Raw genomic sequence first — 17,784 nt, 5'->3', positions numbered from 1 at the left:
AAGATGACCCTCGGGCTCCGGAAACCCAAGGGAAAAGAGGCTAGGTGGCAAATGGTAAAATCAAGGTTGGGCATTGCTGGAAAAGCTTTAATCAAGGTGAACTATCAAGGGGTTCCCATTATCACCCAACCGCGTAAGGAACGCAAAATCCAGGAACATAACACCGATATGACGGAAACTAGGGCGGCAAGAGTGGAACAAAACACTAGGCGAGAGGCCGAGCCTTCCACCCTTTACCAAGTATATAGATGCATTAAGGTAACAAGATAATATAATGATATCCCAACAAGTAAATAATGTTCCACTAAGGAATGGCCTCCAAACTTCACCTGCAACTAGCAACGCTATAAGAGGGGCTGAGCAAAGCGGTAACATAGCCAATCAACGGTTTGCTAGGACATGGTGGGTTAGAGGTTTGACATGGAAATTTGGAAGGCATGATAAGCAAGTGGTAGGCATCGTAGCATGGGCATAGCAAAAGAGCGAGCATCTAGCAAAGCAAAGATAGTAGTGATTTCGAGGGTATGATCATCTTGCCTGCAAAGTTGTCAGAGTTGATTGGATCCTCGAAAGCAAACTCAACGGGATCCTCGTTAGCGAACTCGTCTCCCGGCTCTACCCAAACAAGACAAACAAGCAAACGGAACACAATCAACCACGTGCAAACTCCAACAACATGATGCAAACATGGTATGCTATGCGGGATGCGATATGCGATGCATATGCAAGATTTGACAAGGAATGCATGAAGCTGGCCTCAACATGGAAATCCAAGTGTGCCACTGGAAAGGTGAGATGAAATCGCTTGAAAACGATATAAAGAACGCCGGAATCGGAGTCACGGTTTGGAAATGGCAAGCAATTCAAATATGGCACCGGTCTGCGATATACAGCAAGTAGCCATCTAAATGCAACAAGATGAACATGCTACAGCACCCAAACATGGCATCAAAATACATGGCAGGGATCCATTCATGATGCTTAACAAAAGAGGAACACTGAACTACGGCAAATTCATCAATTAACAGGTTCAAACAAGCATGGCAAAAATGCATTTGGTAAACAGATTCCAGACTTAGTGAAATTAACACTTGTCTGGAATCTCAGATCAGGTAGCACACTTTGGATCATGAAAACTATATGCTACGGGACCTGAACATGGCAAGGTAAAGCATGGCATGGAGCTACTCAAAGAGCTTAACAAAAGTCCCTTAGTGACCTTGAGCCAAAAGGGATTAGAAAATACATTTGCAAGCATGTGAACATGGCAAAAACATAATCAGATCACAGACTTAGTGAAAAACTGGAGCATGCAAAACAGATATCAAGTACGCATGTTTACGAGCTCGATGCACTCACTACAGAGCATGTCATGACAATCTAAGCATACACCCATCAAGAATACACATTATACAAGCTAGACATGGCAAGAACAATAACATAGCATGCACGGATCAACTACAACATCCTCGGCAAAATCGCTAACAAGTAGACAATCTGCCCAGATTCATGAAATGACAAAAGTAGAGCTCGATTGACTCAAGCTAGGGTGCTCCATAATTGCAAACAAATACATGGATGGAAAGAGCACTACAAGATTAACAAACATCCTTACTGATCATCCTCAAAAGAGGCACGGATCACTAGGAAACGACATGAACATATGGCATATTGAGATAAACAGATCAAGGACTTAGTGGAAATGCTAAGTCCCTGAAATCAACATTAATGAATGCATCACTTTGCAAGCTTGTACTAGTCACCACACACATCACAAAATACATGGGTTGCTCCTCTGGATAGATGGCAAAATATATAACAAAACACGTGTAGAGCTCAGGGGCATATCATGCACACATTAATCATGGCAAAAATGACAAATATCTAATTGAAGCAGCAGATCTGACAATTATCTCAAATAGCATTCTTCCAACAGCATTTCGGGCATCAAGATGAACTCAAATGAAAATGATGTGCCCAAAACGGATCTACGGATGCAAAGTTACGGCACGATGAATAAGGGCAAAATATTTAGGGACTTAGGAAGAAATATGAGATCTGGACCTGAGGTTGCGGGAACCGAGGACCGCCGGGATGCACTGTTCGCCGGAGCTGAGGAGGTTGACCGCCGGAGTGGACGAGGGCGGCCGGAGCGAGGGTGGCCGGAGCGGGGCGCTGCTCACCGGCGCGGGCGACGGCCGGAACGGGCCGGCGTCGGCGGCGGGGACTTGCGGTGGCGGGTGGCCGGGTGGCGGCGACGGCGATTGCCGGAGGGAGGCAAGGGCGGCGCCCTGGCCTAGCGGCGGACGAACGCCGGCGGGGAGGCGGCGGATGGCGGCGGGCAAGGGAGCCAGGCGGCGGGCGGAGTGGATCGGGCGGCCGGCGCGCGGGGCCCGGTCGGGCGGCGGGGAGGGCCGACGCTGGGCCTGCGGGCCCGCGTCGGTGGCGGCGGCGAAGTGGGCACAGGGGCGCCATGTGGCGATGGCTTGTTGGTCGGCGGCGGCGGGCGGACGCGTCCGGCGCTGTCCGGACGTGTCCGGTGGCGGCGAAGACGATTTTTTAGGGTTTGGACGGGGGAGATCCGGAATTTCGAGAGGGTGGCCTTTATATAGAGGTAGAGGGAGCTAGGGGTGTCCAAATGAGGTGCGGTTTTCATCACGTGATCGTGATCGAACGCTCTAGATGATGGAGAGGGTTTTGGTGGGTTTTGGGCTAACTTGGAGGGGTGTTGGGCTGCAACACACACGAGGCCTTTTCGGTCCCTCGGTTAACCGTTGGAGCATCAAACGAAGTCGAAATGGTACGAAACTTGACAGGCGGTCTACTGGTAGTAAACCAAGGCCGCTTGGCAAGTCTCGGTCCAATCCGGAAATGTTTAATCCCCACACGCGAAAGAAAAGTTGAAATGACCATCGGAGGAGAGCGGAGCGCCGGAATGCAAAACGGACAACGAGGAAAATGCTCGAATGCATGAGACGAACACGTATGCAAATGTAATGCACATGATGACATGATATGAGATGCATGACAACGATAACAACACACGGAGACAAAAACCCAAACCCGAGAAAATAAAATAACTTAAGGCCGGAAATGGCAAGAGTTGGAGTACATATTGGGAAAATCATATCCGGGGTGTTACATGCTACTAGATCATGATGAACCTCCGAACTATGAAGAAGCAATGGTGAGCCCAGATTCCGCAAAATGGCTTGAAGCCATGAAATCTGAGATGGGATCCATGTATGAGAACAAAGTGTCGACTTTGGTTGACTTGCCCAATGATCGGCAAGCAATTGAAAATAAATGGATCTTCAAGAAGAAGACTGACGCTGACGGTAATGTTACTGTCTACAAAGCTCGACTTGTCGCAAAAGGTTTTTGACAAGTTCAAGGAATTGACTATGATGAGACCTTCTCACCCGTAGCGATGCTTAAGCCTGTCTGAGTCATGTTAGCAATTGCCGCATTTTATGATTATGAAATTTGGCAGATGGATGTCAAAACTGCATTCCTGAATGGATTTCTGGAAGAAGAGTTGTATATGATGCAGCCGAAAGGTTTTGTCGGTCCAAAAGGAGCTAACAAAGTGTGCAAGCTCCAGCGATCCATTTATGGACTGGTGCAAGCATCTCGGAGTTGGAATAAACACTTTGATAGTGTGATCAAAGCATTTGTTTTTGTACAGACTTTTGGAGAAGCCTGTATTTACAAGAAAGTGAGTGGGAGCTCTGTAGCATTTCTGATATTATATGTGGATGACATATTGCTAATCGGAAATGATATAGAATTTCTGGATAGCATAAAGGGATACTTGAATAAGAGTTTTTCAATGAAAGACCTCGGTGAAGCTGCTTACATATTGGGCATTAAGATCTATAGAGATAGATCAAGACGCTTAATTGGACTTTCACAAAGCACATACCTTGACAAAGTTTTGAAGAAGTTCAAAATGGATCAAGCAAAGAAAGGATTCTTGCCTGTGTTACAAGGTGTGAAGTTGAGTAAGACTCAATGCCCGACCACTGCAGAAGATAGAGAGAAAATGAAACATGTTCCCTATGCTTCAGCCATAGGCTCTATCATGTATGCAATGCTGTGTACCAGACCTGATGTGTGCCTTGCTATAAGTTTAGCAGGGAGGTACCAAAGTAATCCAGGAGTGGATCACTAGACAGTGGTCAAGAACATCCTGAAATACCTGAAAAGGACTAAGGATATGTTTCTCGTATATGGAGGTGACAAAGAGCTCATCGTAAATGGTTACGTTGATGCAAGCTTTGACACTGATCTGGACGATTCTAAATCGCAAATCGGATACGTATTTACATTAAACGGTGGAGCTGTCAGTTGGTGCAGTTCTAAACAAAGCGTCATGGTGGGATCTACATGTGAAGTGGAGTACATAGCTGCTTCGGAAGCAGCAAACGAAGGAGTCTGGATGAAGGAGTTCATATCCGATCTAGGTGTCATACCTAGTGCATCGGGTCCAATGAAAATATTTTGTGACAATACTGGTGCAATTGCCTTGGCAAAGGAATCCAGATTTCACAAGAGAACCAAGCACATCAAGAGACGCTTCAATTCCATCCGGGATCTAGTCCAGGTGGGAGACATAGAGATTTGCAAGATACATACGGATCTGAATGTTGCAGACCCATTGACTAAGCCTCTTCCACGAGCAAAACATGATCAGCACTAAGGCTCCCTGGGTGTTAGAATCATTACTGTGTAATCTAGATTATTGACTCTAGTGCAAGTGGGAGACTGAAGGAAATATGCCATAGAGGCAATAATAAAGTTATTATTTATTTCCTTATATCATGATAAATGTTTATTATTCATGCTAGAATTGTATTAACCGGAAACGTAATACTTGTGTGAATACATAGACAAACAAAGTGTCACTAGATGCCTCTACTTGACTAGCTCGTTAATCGAAGATGGTTTTGTTTCCTAACCATAGACATGAGTTGTCATTTGATTAACGGGATCACATCATTAGGAGAATGATGTGATTGACATGACCCATTCCATTAGCTTAGCACCCGATCGTTTAGTATGTTGCTATGGCTTTCTTCATGACTTATACATGTTCCTATGACTATGAGATTATGCAACTCCCGTTTACCGGAGGAACACTTTGTGTGCTACCAAATGTCACAACGTAACTGGGTGATTATAAAGGTGCTCTACAGGTGTCTCCAAAGGTACATGTTGGGTTGGAGTATTTCGAGATTAGGATTTGTCGCTCCGATTGTCGGAGAGGTATCTCTGGGCCCTCTCGGTAATACACATCACTTAAGCCTTCCAAGCAATGCAACTAATAAGTTAGTTGCAAGATGATGTATTACGGAACGAATAAAGAGACTTGCCGGTAACGAGATTGAACTAGGTATTGAGATACCGACGATCGAATCTCGGGCAAGTAACATACCGATAACAAAGGGAACAACGTATGTTGTTATGCGGTTTGACCGATAAAGATCTTCGTAGAATATGTAGGAGCCAATATGAGCATCCAAGTTCCGCTATTGGTTATTGACCAGAGACGTGTCTCGGTCATGTCTACATTGTTCTCGAACCCGTAGGGTCCGCACGCTTAACTTTACGATGACAGTTTCATTATGAGTTTATATATTTTGATGTACCGAAGGTTGTTCGGAGTCCCGGGTGTGATCACGGACTTGACGAGGAGTCTCGAAATGGTCGAGACATAAAGATCGATATATTGGACAACTATATTTGGACACCGGAAAGGTTTCGGGTAAGATTGGGACAATACCGGATCACCGAGAGGTTATCGGAACCCCCCGGGAGGTATATGGGCCTTATTGGGCCTTAATGGAAAGGAGGGGAAAGGATCAAGGGAGGGGGCACCCCCCCAAGCCCAATCCGAATTGGGAGGGTGGGGGGGGGGGGGCCTTTCCTTCCTCCCTCCGTCCTCTTCCTCCCCTCCCCTACTCCTAATAGGAAAAAGGGGGGGTCCTACTCCCGGTGGGAGTTGGACTCCCCCCTTGGGTGCGCCACCCTCCTTGGTCGGCCCCCTCCTCCACTCCTTTATATACGGGGGTAGGGGGCACCCTAGAGACACAACAATTTATCATTGATCTCTTAGCCGTGTGCGGTGCCCCCCTCCACCACAATCCTCGATAATATTGTAGCGGTGCTTAGGCGAAGCCCTACAACGGTAGAACATCAAGATCGTCACCACGCCGTCGTGCTGACGAAACTCATCCCCGACACTTTGCTGGATCGGAGTCCGAGGATCGTCATCGAGCTGAACGTGTGCAAAAACTCGGAGGTGCCATAGTTTCGGTGCTTGATCGGTCGGGCCGTGAAGACGTAGGACTACATCAACCGCGTTGTTATAATGCTTCCGCTTCCGGTCTACGAGGGTACGTAGACAACACTCTCCCCTCTCGTTGCTGTGCATCACCATGATCTTGCGTGTGCGTAGGATTTTTTTTGAAATTACTACGTTCCCCAACAGTAATGTCTTTCACCGTAGTTGTACTTCAACATGGGCTTGTACTAAACTATGTACGGTGTGTATGACCAATGGTATATATATGGCAGTTTCTATATTACCATGTCGTGCAATGAACATCTTAGCATTCCATGTTATCCATTACATCCTGCACTTCCTTGCTAAGTTTGTGCCATCCTTATCTAAACCGTTGTCTTGTTTTCTCCTAGGATGGTCAACACCCGCAGCAACCCTGCTGCCCCGGAGCAGGGGGAAGCCAGTGCAGCTAGGGGTGAAAATCTTCCTCACCCGCCTTCTCTGGCCGAAGTTATGCTGGAGGCGGAAAGAAACAACCGTGAGACTAACCGCTTGCTGGAGCAGATTGAGCAGAACACTGCATGCCATCAGGGAAATGACTTGGTGTCAATCAATGATTTCATCAAGTTGTACCCACCAAAGTTCAATCATTTCGTCGAGACCCTCAACGCGGATGACTGGCTCCGCAGCATCACACACAAGCTATGTTCTGCCAACGTAGCCGAAGCTGATAAGGTTACCTATGCTGCCTATCACCTCGAAGGCCCTGCTAGCCTTTGGTGGGAAAACTTTGAAGCTATGAGCCCGGTCGGCCAAATCGCTACTTGGGCTGAATTCAGTGAGGCTTTCCGTGAGCATCACATCCCGGAAGGTCTCATAGATCGCAAGAGGGAAGAGTTCTGCAATTTCACCCAAGGAAGACTGACTGTGGATGCATATAGTCGTGAATTTGGGAATCTGGCACGATATGCTCCTGAAGAGGTATCCACCGACGCTAAGAAGCAGGCAAGGTTCCGCAAGGGACTTAGCCCTGAGCTTCGCCGCGATCTTCGTCTGCACGAGTGCACCTCCTTTCAGAAGTTGGTCAATAAAGCCATCAGTGCTGAGACAGGCCAGTCTGACTATGACGCTTCACGCAAGCACTCTCGTGATTTTGGTTCTTCATCCGGCTCGGGATCTCAGAAGCGCCGGGTGTGGATTCCAAGCATGGCACTGCCACCCAGGTTCATTCCGAGGCCATCCTTTGAGGCGCCTCGTCCCAACCAGCAGTTTGCACCGTCCAAGCCCTATGGTGGCCCCGCTGCTAATGCTGCTCCACGCCCCAATGTTGTGACATGTTTCAAGTGTGGAGAGTCGGGTCACTATAGTCGAGAGTGTCCCCAGAACAACAACCCCAATCACATCTGGAAAGTCCGTTGGCCGTGGTAAGCCAGCGGAAAGACATTCTACGCCAAGCCGGTCACCACTGCACGTGGCCATGTCAACTATGTCTCAACTGAGGAGGCTCATGAGGATCCTAACGTCGTCCTTGGTACGCTCCTTGTTAATTGCCATCCAGCATCTGTTCTTTTCGATACTGGAGCATCTCATTCATTCATATCTGAGAGCTATGCTCGATTGCATAACACAACATTCTATGACATGCCCACTTCCATGGTAATTCAAACTCCGGGTTCCAAATGGCAAACTTCTAGAGTAAGCCATGGGAATGAAATTCTTGTCGATAGACTTGTCTTCCTTGCATCCTTAATAGCTCTTAAGTCCTCGGACATAAACATCATCTTGGGTATGGACTGGATGTCAGCTCATTATGCTAAGATTGATTGTGCTACTAGAACCGTTCAACTACTCACCCATCGGGCTAGACAGTCAATGTCTTAACTCGAGTGGCCAAGCGCCAGCTTTACTCTCTAAATGCCAACCCCCTTCCATACCTTCAAGATATTCCGGTAGTCCGAGACTTTCCGGATGTCTTTCCAGAAGAACTGCCAGGTGTTCCACCTGACAGGGATGTCGAGTTTGTGATAGACCTTGTTCCAGGAACCGTCTCAATTTCTAGGAGACCCTATAAGATGGCACCCTTAGAACTAGCCGAGCTTAAGAACCAACTCGATGAGTCCTTGAAAAAGGGTTTCATCCGTCCTAGTTCCTCCCCTTGGGCTTGCCCCGTCCTCTTCGTTAAGAAGAAGGATGGAACGGATCGGATGGTTGTAGATTACCGACCTGTCAACTTGGTCACTAGCAAGAACAAGTATCCGCTTCCCAGGATCAACGATCTGTATGATCAGCTCGCTGGATCCTCAGTCTTTTCCAAGATGGATTTGAGGTTGGGCTACCATCAAATAAAAATCATAAACGGGGACATTCCCAAAATGGCCTTCATTACTCGTTATGGCCAATACGAGTACACCATTATGTCCTTCGGTTTAACCAATGCCCCAGCCACTTTCTCTCGGTTAATGAACTCAGTCTTCATGGACTATTTGGATAAATTCGTCATGGTATACCTCGATGATATACTCATCTACTCCAAGAATGAAGAGGAACATGCCGAACATCTAAGGCTGGTATTGACGAAACTTCGAGAGCATCGCCTTTATGCCAAATTCTCCAAGTGTGAATTTTGGTTGCCAGAAGTGACCTATCTAGGCCATGTAATCTCTGGTAAGGGTATTGCTGTCAATCCCGAGCGAGTTCAAGCCATCCTTGATTGGACTCCACCTGAGACGGTCAAGCAAGTTCGGAGCTTCCTTGGCTTAGCGAGCTATTGCCGCCGCTTCGTCGAGAATTTTTCCAAGGTTGCTAAACCTCTAACTGAACTCCTCAAGAAAGATAAAAAGTTCGAGTGGACTCCATAGTGCGAGTTCAGCTTTCAGGAACTGAAAATACGCCTGACATCTGCTCCCGTACTGGTACCACCAGATTTCTCCAAGGACTTTATTATCTATTGCGACACCTCGCGACAAGGACTAGGTTGCATACTCATGCAAGATCGTCAGGTAATTGCCTATGCTTCACTGCAATTACACCCACATGAGGAAAAATTATCCCACACATGATCTAGAGCTTGCAACTGTAGTCCATGCACTTAAAACTTGGCAACATTACCTCCTCGGTAATCGTTGCGAGATCTTCACCGATCACCAAAGTTTGAAATATATCTTCACCCAACCGGATTTGAATCTCAGGCAAAGACATTGGATCGAGTTGATCTTGGATTACGACTTAGGAATAACTTACACCCCGGGCAAAGCCAACGTCATGGCTGACGCACTAAGTCGTAAATCCTATTGTAACAACCTGATGTTACAACAAAGTCAACCACTTCTCCATGAGGAATTTCATAAGCTTAATCTTCACATTGTTCCTCGAGGATTCCTATCCACCGTGGTGGCAAAACCTACCCTTACGGATCAGATCATCAAGGCACAGAAGGTAGATCCGGGAATCTCCCATATTAAGAGAAACATTAAGAAAGGAGTCGCGAATTGTTTCTCCGTTGATTATCAAGGTGTTGTATACTTTGGAAACCGCCTAGTGGTTCCCAAGACACGAAACCTAAGGCGGCTGATCCTTAAGGAAGCTCATGAATCCCCTCTCATCATTCATCCCGGTAGTACTAAGATGTATCAAGACCTACGCCAGAGGTTTTGGTGGACTAGGATGAAGAGAGAAATTGCTCAATACATTGCTAGTTGCGACGTCTGTCATTGTCTTAAAGCAGAGCATCAATGGCCTTCTAGCACCCTTCAACCTTCGGCTATTCCTGAGTGGAAATGGGATAAAATCAGTATGGATTTCATTACTGGGTTTCCCAGGACCAAGAGAGGGAATAATGCTATCTTCGTCGTGATCGTCTATCTTTCCAAAGTAGCCCATTTCCTACCTGTTCATGAGAGTATCACCGCTAGCCAGCTAGCTGATTTATACATCTCCCAAATAGTGTCTCTTCATGGTGTCCCATTGGAAATTAACTCAGACCATGGGAGTCTCTTCACCTCTCGATTTTGGGAAAGTTTCCAAAATGCTATGGGAACTCGTCTCTCTTTTAGCACCGCCTTCCATCCTCAATCAAGTGGTCAAGTAGAGTGAGTCAATCAAATTCTGGAAGGTATGCTCCGAGCTTCTGTCATCTCATTCGGAATGGGTTGGGAGAAATGCCTTCCATTCGCGGAGTTTGCTTATAACAATAGTTATCAAGCTAGCTTGGGCAAAGCTCCTTTCGAAGTTCTCTATGGACGAAAATGTCGAACACCTCTTAACTGGTAAGAAACCGGGGAAAGACAACTCTTTGGCCCAGATATGATTCAGGAAGCAGAAGAGCAGGTTCGCGTTATTCGTGAGAAATTGAAAACAGCCCAATCTCGTCAAAAGAGCCAATATGGTCGTAAACATAAGCTCATGTCTTACGAGGTCGGCGAGAAGGCTTACCTTTGGGTTACTCCATTAAAGGGAACCCATCGCTTCGGTATCAAAGGCAAATTGGCTCCTCGTTACATTGGACCCTTTCGCATTCTTGCCAAACGAGGAGAAGTTGCCCACCAATTGGAACTACCTCCGCATCTTTCCAGAGTTCACGACGTCTTCCACATTTCTCAACTCAGGCGTTGCTTCACGGATCCTATCCGTGGAGTGGACCACGAAACGCTTGATCTACAAGATAACCTCTCATATCGGGAATATCCCATTCGTATCCTTGATCAAGCCGAGCGTACCACTCGACGCCATAACATCAAGTTTCTCAAGGTTCAATGGTCACACCATTCCGAAAAGGAAGCCACTTGGGAACGGGAGGATCGTCTTCGACTCGAGTACCCCACCTTGTTCCCAACAGATCCTGATCTCGGGACGCAATTCTTTTGAGTGGGGGTGAGTTGTCACTTCCCTGCTTTTAGTCATGCATTAGGATTGGATGAACATGTGAATCATGTTTAAATTTCTTTTAAACTTGAAATGGGGCCTAATCAACCCCAACACCCCCTGAAAATCCTAATTTCCAACAATTGGAATTTCAATGAACCCAAAATGCCCTTCATAAAAGCCCACCATTTTTGGTCTTGACTAAAACCTCTGCCAAAAATGGTCTTGCAATTTATGGAGCCATTCTAGATTTTTGAACAAGCCATAAGTATTTGAATTTGGGCATTTTAAATGCTATAAATATTTTAAAGTGCTCAAATAATCTTGGGAGCATTTTTAGGCAGTTGAGAATATTCTCAAATGTGCCTCTGAATATTTCCAGAGTTTTTGGAAATGAAATAGTATTTATTCTATTTCAATACACAGAGCAGGAAATAAATAAAAGAGAAAACAAAAAGGACCAGAGACTTACCTGGAAGCCCACCAGCCGGCCCGGCCCAGCAGCCGCTCCACGCAGCTGCTTCGCCTAGCCAGCGAGGCGAGCAGATGCTCGACGACGAGCACAGGAGCTCGCCACGCCACCTCTCTGCCTGCCTGCCGTCGCCCGCGCCAGCGCGATGCCTCGAAACGCCTCCCCGGCGCCGCCCCGACCCCCTGGACACCTCATTCCTCCCCCTGCTCTCTCCCTCGCTCCCCCGAAGCCATGGCCGACCCTGCCGTAGCCACGCCACCGTAGTTCTCATGTCCACCGTCGTCCTCGCACCGCCCCGCCGTGTCCACGAGCTCCGCCATCGTCCTCTCCGTCGAGCAGCCCGAGCCCCGAGTGCTCGCGCACCCTTCTTCGTCTTCTTCGAGCTCGACTCCACCGAGCACCGCCGCAGGTTCCCATCACCGTCGCCGCCGCATCAGCTCGTCCCCGACCGCGTCGTCTACTCCTACGTCACCGCCGTGAGCTGCTGCACCTCCCCATCCTCCCCGCTTGCCTTCTTGTGCACCACAGCGACCACACCGAGCTCGCCCGCACACGGCGCCGCCTCTGCACGTCGCCGTCGTGGCCACAGCCACGCTGGCTCGACTCCGAGCACGCCATCGCATTCGTCGCAGCCCAAGCAGCCTGTAGCACCTTTCCACGCGCCTCGCCGTGCCCCGCAGCCTCGGTTTCGACCTCGCCCGAACTCCGGCGGCCGCCAAGGTTGTCGCCGGCGACATTTCCGGCCACCCTAGCTCCACCCACTGCCACCACTCGATGCGGCTCGCTCCCCGCGTCATGTAGCTGCTCTCCACCGTCGATTTGGTTGCCGGAGACGCAAACCCGAGCCCCTCCGTCGCGTCTGGCCTCGCCGGTGGCTAAACGCTGGCGGGTTTGACCCATGGACTTGACTGGGTGGGCCAGGTTGACTTGCCCCCTGAGCCTATGACAGGTGGGGCTGGACTATTAATTAGTTTAGGATTAGTGCTAACTAATTTTAGGTAGTTTAGGTCACTGACATGTGGGCCCAGGCCCCACTGACAGTTAGTTAGTACTAACTTAATTCTATTAGTTAGCTGAGACACTGACAGACGGGGCCCATCAGTCAGGTTTGACTGGCCCTGGCACCTTTGACTCGCTGACGTCACAGTGACGCAGTGCTGACGCAATTATTCATTTTCTGGATTTATTTTTATATAGGAAATTTCAGAAAATAGCCTAAACTTCTAAAAATCATAGAAAATCAACCATAGCTCCAAATCAAACAAATTATATATGAAAAGTGATCAGAAAAATTCAATCTATCCATCTGTAATGGTTTCATGCATGACAAACCACTTCAACTTTGCTGTTTAGGTGAACCAAGCTAACACACTCATTATGCATAAGAACTTTAACCCTCATTTGAATCTTTGATTCAAATGGACCCATTTCAACTTGTTTCACATTGCATTAGGCAGGACACATCATTTGGCCATGTCATAGCATGCATCATATTGTTGCATATTGTCATGTGTTGATTATGTTATGTGTGTCCTTCATGGTAGGTCCTGCCTCCGAGGATATCTCCGAGTATCCAACTGAAGGGCATTACCCTACTACCACTCCATCAGGCAAGCAGCCCCATTGATCATATCGATACAATCCCATGTTCTCGCCTCTGCTCTCATTTACTGCATTAAGACAACATCGTTTCAAACTGCTGTGTGCTACGGTAGTTGAACCCTTATCCTCTGCATGACCTGTCATTGCCACAGTAACTAGATGAAACCTACTAGCATGTGTAGGAGTTGATTGAGCCATGTATGTGTTTCCTACCTTGCTATGCCGGCTATGCTTAGAGTTGTGTCAGGTCTGGTTCATCTGGGTGATGGGCTATAGTGAAATGATTATGTCGGTAATGTGAGGAATGTGTTGAACATGATTTGGTAAATGTATCGATGAGAGGCCATGTAGGAGTACATGGTGGGTTGTTTCATTGAGGCCGTCCATAAGAACTGAGATCTGTATGTGTGATTTAAGATTCAGTTACTACCATACATTGGGCCCGAAACCAATGGACCCTCTCGGCTTCTTAATCACCCTAGTACTTTTTCCAGGAGTTGCAATTAGTTTCTGGTGTTTGTAGGTTACATGTTGGCGGCCGAGCGTAGCGCTGACCCTAGGGGTGGGCTATGTTGCGGTAGATACACCGTGGCACGGTGTACTGAGTCACCCGTTTGGTGTCTCGGGAACCCTGTTCACATCGTTCGGGGCCATATGTGGAAACCTCGGTCGGACTCCCTGCGGATGGAACCTGGATAGGCGATAAACCTGGACTAGAGACTTGAGTGTTTAGGTAGGCCGTGGCCGACACCCTCATTGGGCTTCCGCTTGAAGGTTGCCGAGTACATGTCGTGTAAATGACGGTAAGTGGTGAGAGCGTGTATGAAGAAGTACACCCCTGCAGGGTTAACATCATCTATTCGAATAGCCGCGTCCGTGGTAAAGGACTACTTGGTTTCCTATACAGTTCATAGACAAGTTAATGGATACTACTAAAAGACTCAAGATAAGTGTGAGTACCGAGGATGGCTCTCTCGTAGGATGAAGAGGGAGGATCTCCGGTGGAGTATTGTGTTGGTGATTAGTGGACTCGTGTGCGAAAACTATTTGACTAGTGGTGTCCCGTAGGATAGCTTAGCCAAGAGTCAAAGCTGGCTTGCTGCAATAACTCCACCACCTTCTTGAGAATGAGCATGTATAGTAGGTTCTGATGTAAGACTTGCTGAGTACCTTTGTACTCATGTTTTCTTAATTACTATTTTCAGACAACAACACTGCCCCCTCCGATGGGTTTTATGTAGATCTCAATGTCGATGAGTGACTTGCCACCCAGGTGGTGATCCTGGCCATGGAGGGCCCTATGTAGATAGACAGGCTCCGAGAAGCCTTCTTTCTTTCTAGTGTCCATACTCAGACTATTTGCTTCCGCATGTGCTTGTATGCTTGTATGACTTGAGTGTCGGGTCATGTGACCCCTACCTGTATGAACATGTTATGTATGGCTCTCTGGAGCCCTTTAAATAAAGTACTTGAGTTGTAGAGTTTTGTTGTGATGCCATGTTGTATTTGCACATATCGAGCATATTGTGTGTATGATTGAAATTCTTGGTATGTGTGGGATCCGACAATCTAGTTGTTTATCCTTGGCAGCCTCTCTTATGGGGAAATGTAGTCTAGTGCTCCTTGAGCCATAGTAGTCCACTACAGCCCGGTTCACCGGAGTCCTGCTAGCCCAGCACTACTGCTTAGGACACTTGACTGGCCGGCATGTGTTTCACTTTGTTCCTATGTCTGTCCCTTCGGGGAAATGTCACGCGGTGACTTCCGGAGTCCCGCCTAGCCTGCTACAGCCCGGGTTCCCTGGAGTCCTGTTAGCCCAGTGCTACAGCCCGGATTCACTCGCTGATGACCGACATGCTCGATGTGGTTCATGTATGCCTGTCTCCATAGGTCTGTGCCGCTTTGGGTTCACGACTAGCCATGTCGGCCTGGGTTCTCTGTCATATGGATGCTAGCGACACTATCATATACGTGAGCCAAAAGGCGCAAACGGTCCCGGGCCATGGTAAGGCGACACCCATGGGGATACTGTGCGTGAGGCCGCAATGTGATATGAGGTGTTACCAGCTAGATCGATGTGACTTGGAATCGGGGTCCTGACATCATCTTGATGGCACCCGAAGAAATCTTGCTGCAAGAAAACAAGGAGCTGAAATTTGTTACCGGTGAAGAGCGCGTTGATCTTGTTCCACATGGTGCAAGCGTCGTCGTCCTCGGTGCCAATCGTGTGGAAGATGTCCTTCGAGATGGTGAGGTAGAACCACCGGATGAGCGTGGCCTCAATGGTGGACCACTCCGGGTCACCCTTCATGACCGCGCTGTCGACAGAGCCGTCGATGTGCTTGGCGAGGTAGTACTCACGGAAGACAAGGTTGAAGTAGGTCTTCCACACGTAGTAGGAGGAGCTCGATTGATCAAGATAGATGGGAAAATGTTCGTTGATGTTGTGGTCATAGACATCGACAATGGTTGGAGGCTCGGGCCTAGCGAATGGGTTGGAACCATCGGAAAGGGAGGACACGGGGGAGTCCATGGCAGCAGCGATCAACTAGGTGGTGGTGGCGGGTAGGTTAGATGGCGGATGTGGCTAGGGTTTAGGGCAGAGGGGAGGGAAGGCATCGACGAGAGAAAGAGAGGAGCGATTTGCAGGTGTGGGAGGGATGCGGCAGCGGTAGGGTGCGACCGCGGCAGGAGTGGGGCGGAAGCGAGGAGAGGATCTCTTGCTAAACTGATGCCATGTTAGATGGGAAAGTAGAGATTGCATGCATCGATAATTGATTGGTCATGTGCATGGCACATATATAGGTATAGGGGGCGGCTTCTACTTGTCTCCCAAGAAGTACAAATATACGGGGGATAGAGGAGGCGCGGCAGTACAAAATGCACAAGGCGTACTATACATGTGCATGGATAACTTATGTTCAACACGTATCGTGCAGTCCGAGGTTGGAATATGATCAAGGGTAAATCACATGGTTTGGCACCCAACTATTCTTCTCCTCTCTCCTAAGGCAGCAGAGGTAGCTAGCTAACTATAGTTTAGGGCATCTCCAATGGTAACCCATAAATTTCCTCCCGCATCCGTCCACCAACATGGGGACCAGTCCGCGACAAGGATGTGGGAGGCTGACATCCAACATTTCCCATATACATTTGAAACACTTGATGATCAACCGGATGTAATTCATGCAAACACAACCAGATTTCATATAAACATGACGAATTTCATACAAACCAGACGAAAACAGTTACATTTTAAACATATTTTTACCTAAAAAGATACCAGACTAACATAAAACTAGTCTATAGCCGGCCGCGGCAGATCTCCATTGTCGTCCCCATGTTCGGCATAGGTGTGCCCCGGAGGTATATGCTTCAGCGCAAAGGGCGGCTCGCTTTCCCATAGCTCATCGGAGTGGAACCGCCGACTGATGCTTCAGCTGGAGGGGAAGGGTCCCTATGCTGCACGAACCAAAATTGGTTTTTGCATAAGGGGATGATGGTGGCCGACGAGAGGGCAAGACATCGTCTATGTATGTCGTCGTCTTCTCGACAGTGGTCTTCATTGGACCCAAGCGACAGCGGCTCCCATGTTCTACTTCTACTCGATGATGGCGGCGAGCACGGAAATGTTGGCCTTTCCGTACCCCTATAGGCACTTCAAAGAAAGACAGTAGAAAGATTGGCATGCTTGTCAACACCGAGTCGATCAGAACAAGCCTTCCACCATAAGACATTAGCTTACCCTTCCAGCAGCTTAGTTTTCTTCAAATCGATCTTCAATGCATTTTCGTTCCTTATTAGATAACTTGCGATGATGAATTGGTATACCTAAATACATAAATGGTAGGGAACCCAATTCACACCCAAACAACTGTCTGCAGGAATCTTGTTCTTCTTTGGCTCTCCCAAAACAGAACAATTAATTTTTATTAAAAGTGATCTTCTATCCCGACAATTGCTCGAAGAGGCAGATGACTAGCTTCATATTTCTAGCCTTCGCCATATCATGTTCCATGAAAATTATTGTCTCGTCAGCATATTGTAATATGGACACACCATCATCCACTAGATGGGGTACTAGCACTACTCGAATCAGCAGATTTGCCGTCTGCCCACTCTTTGCCATCTGCTAGCGGACAACAAAGGTAGGCTTTGCCATCAGCCACCAGAAAGCGGACGTCAAAGAGGCAGCGGTTGACAAAGGTACGCTTTGCCATCAGCCAACTCTTTGCCATCTGCTAACAGACGACAAAGAAGCTTTGTCTTCTATTAGCAGACAACAAAGAGGGGGTTTGGCCCACTGGCTGTCAAACACTAACGGGCCCCTTCTTTGCCGTCTGCTAGCAGACGACAAAGGAGAGGCGGACAACAAAGCTTGAAATTGACTTAACGGCTGCGCCCCTGTCGTCGCCCTCTCTCTCTGTCTCTTCTGCTCTTTCCTCCCTCTGCCACCCCGTGCCGTAGCCGCCACAGCCTCCCTGCGCCGTCGCCACCCCCTCCCCGCCAAGTCGCTGACCCCTCCCTGCCTCCCCACCCCCTCCTGAGCCTCCCCGCCGCAGCC

The 17,784-nt window shown here is 48.1% G+C and overlaps 1 protein-coding gene across 1 annotated transcript in view; it reads right to left on the bottom strand.

The window, feature by feature from the left end:
* Positions 1 to 15,753, bottom strand: part of LOC119299275 (ribulose bisphosphate carboxylase large chain-like) — a 52,373-nt gene extending 36,620 nt beyond the window's left edge. Inside the window, exon 1 of the mRNA XM_037576517.1 lies at positions 15,384 to 15,753. Within this exon, the coding sequence (XP_037432414.1) occupies positions 15,384 to 15,753 (370 nt within the window). The remainder of the gene's footprint in view (positions 1 to 15,383) is intronic.
* Positions 15,754 to 17,784: the final 2,031 nt, after the last annotated feature.

The sequence above is a fragment of the Triticum dicoccoides genome, chromosome 5A (assembly GCF_002162155.2).
Source record: "Triticum dicoccoides isolate Atlit2015 ecotype Zavitan chromosome 5A, WEW_v2.0, whole genome shotgun sequence".
NCBI lineage: Eukaryota > Viridiplantae > Streptophyta > Magnoliopsida > Poales > Poaceae > Triticum > Triticum dicoccoides.
This window is presented reverse-complemented; position numbering and strand designations above follow the sequence as displayed.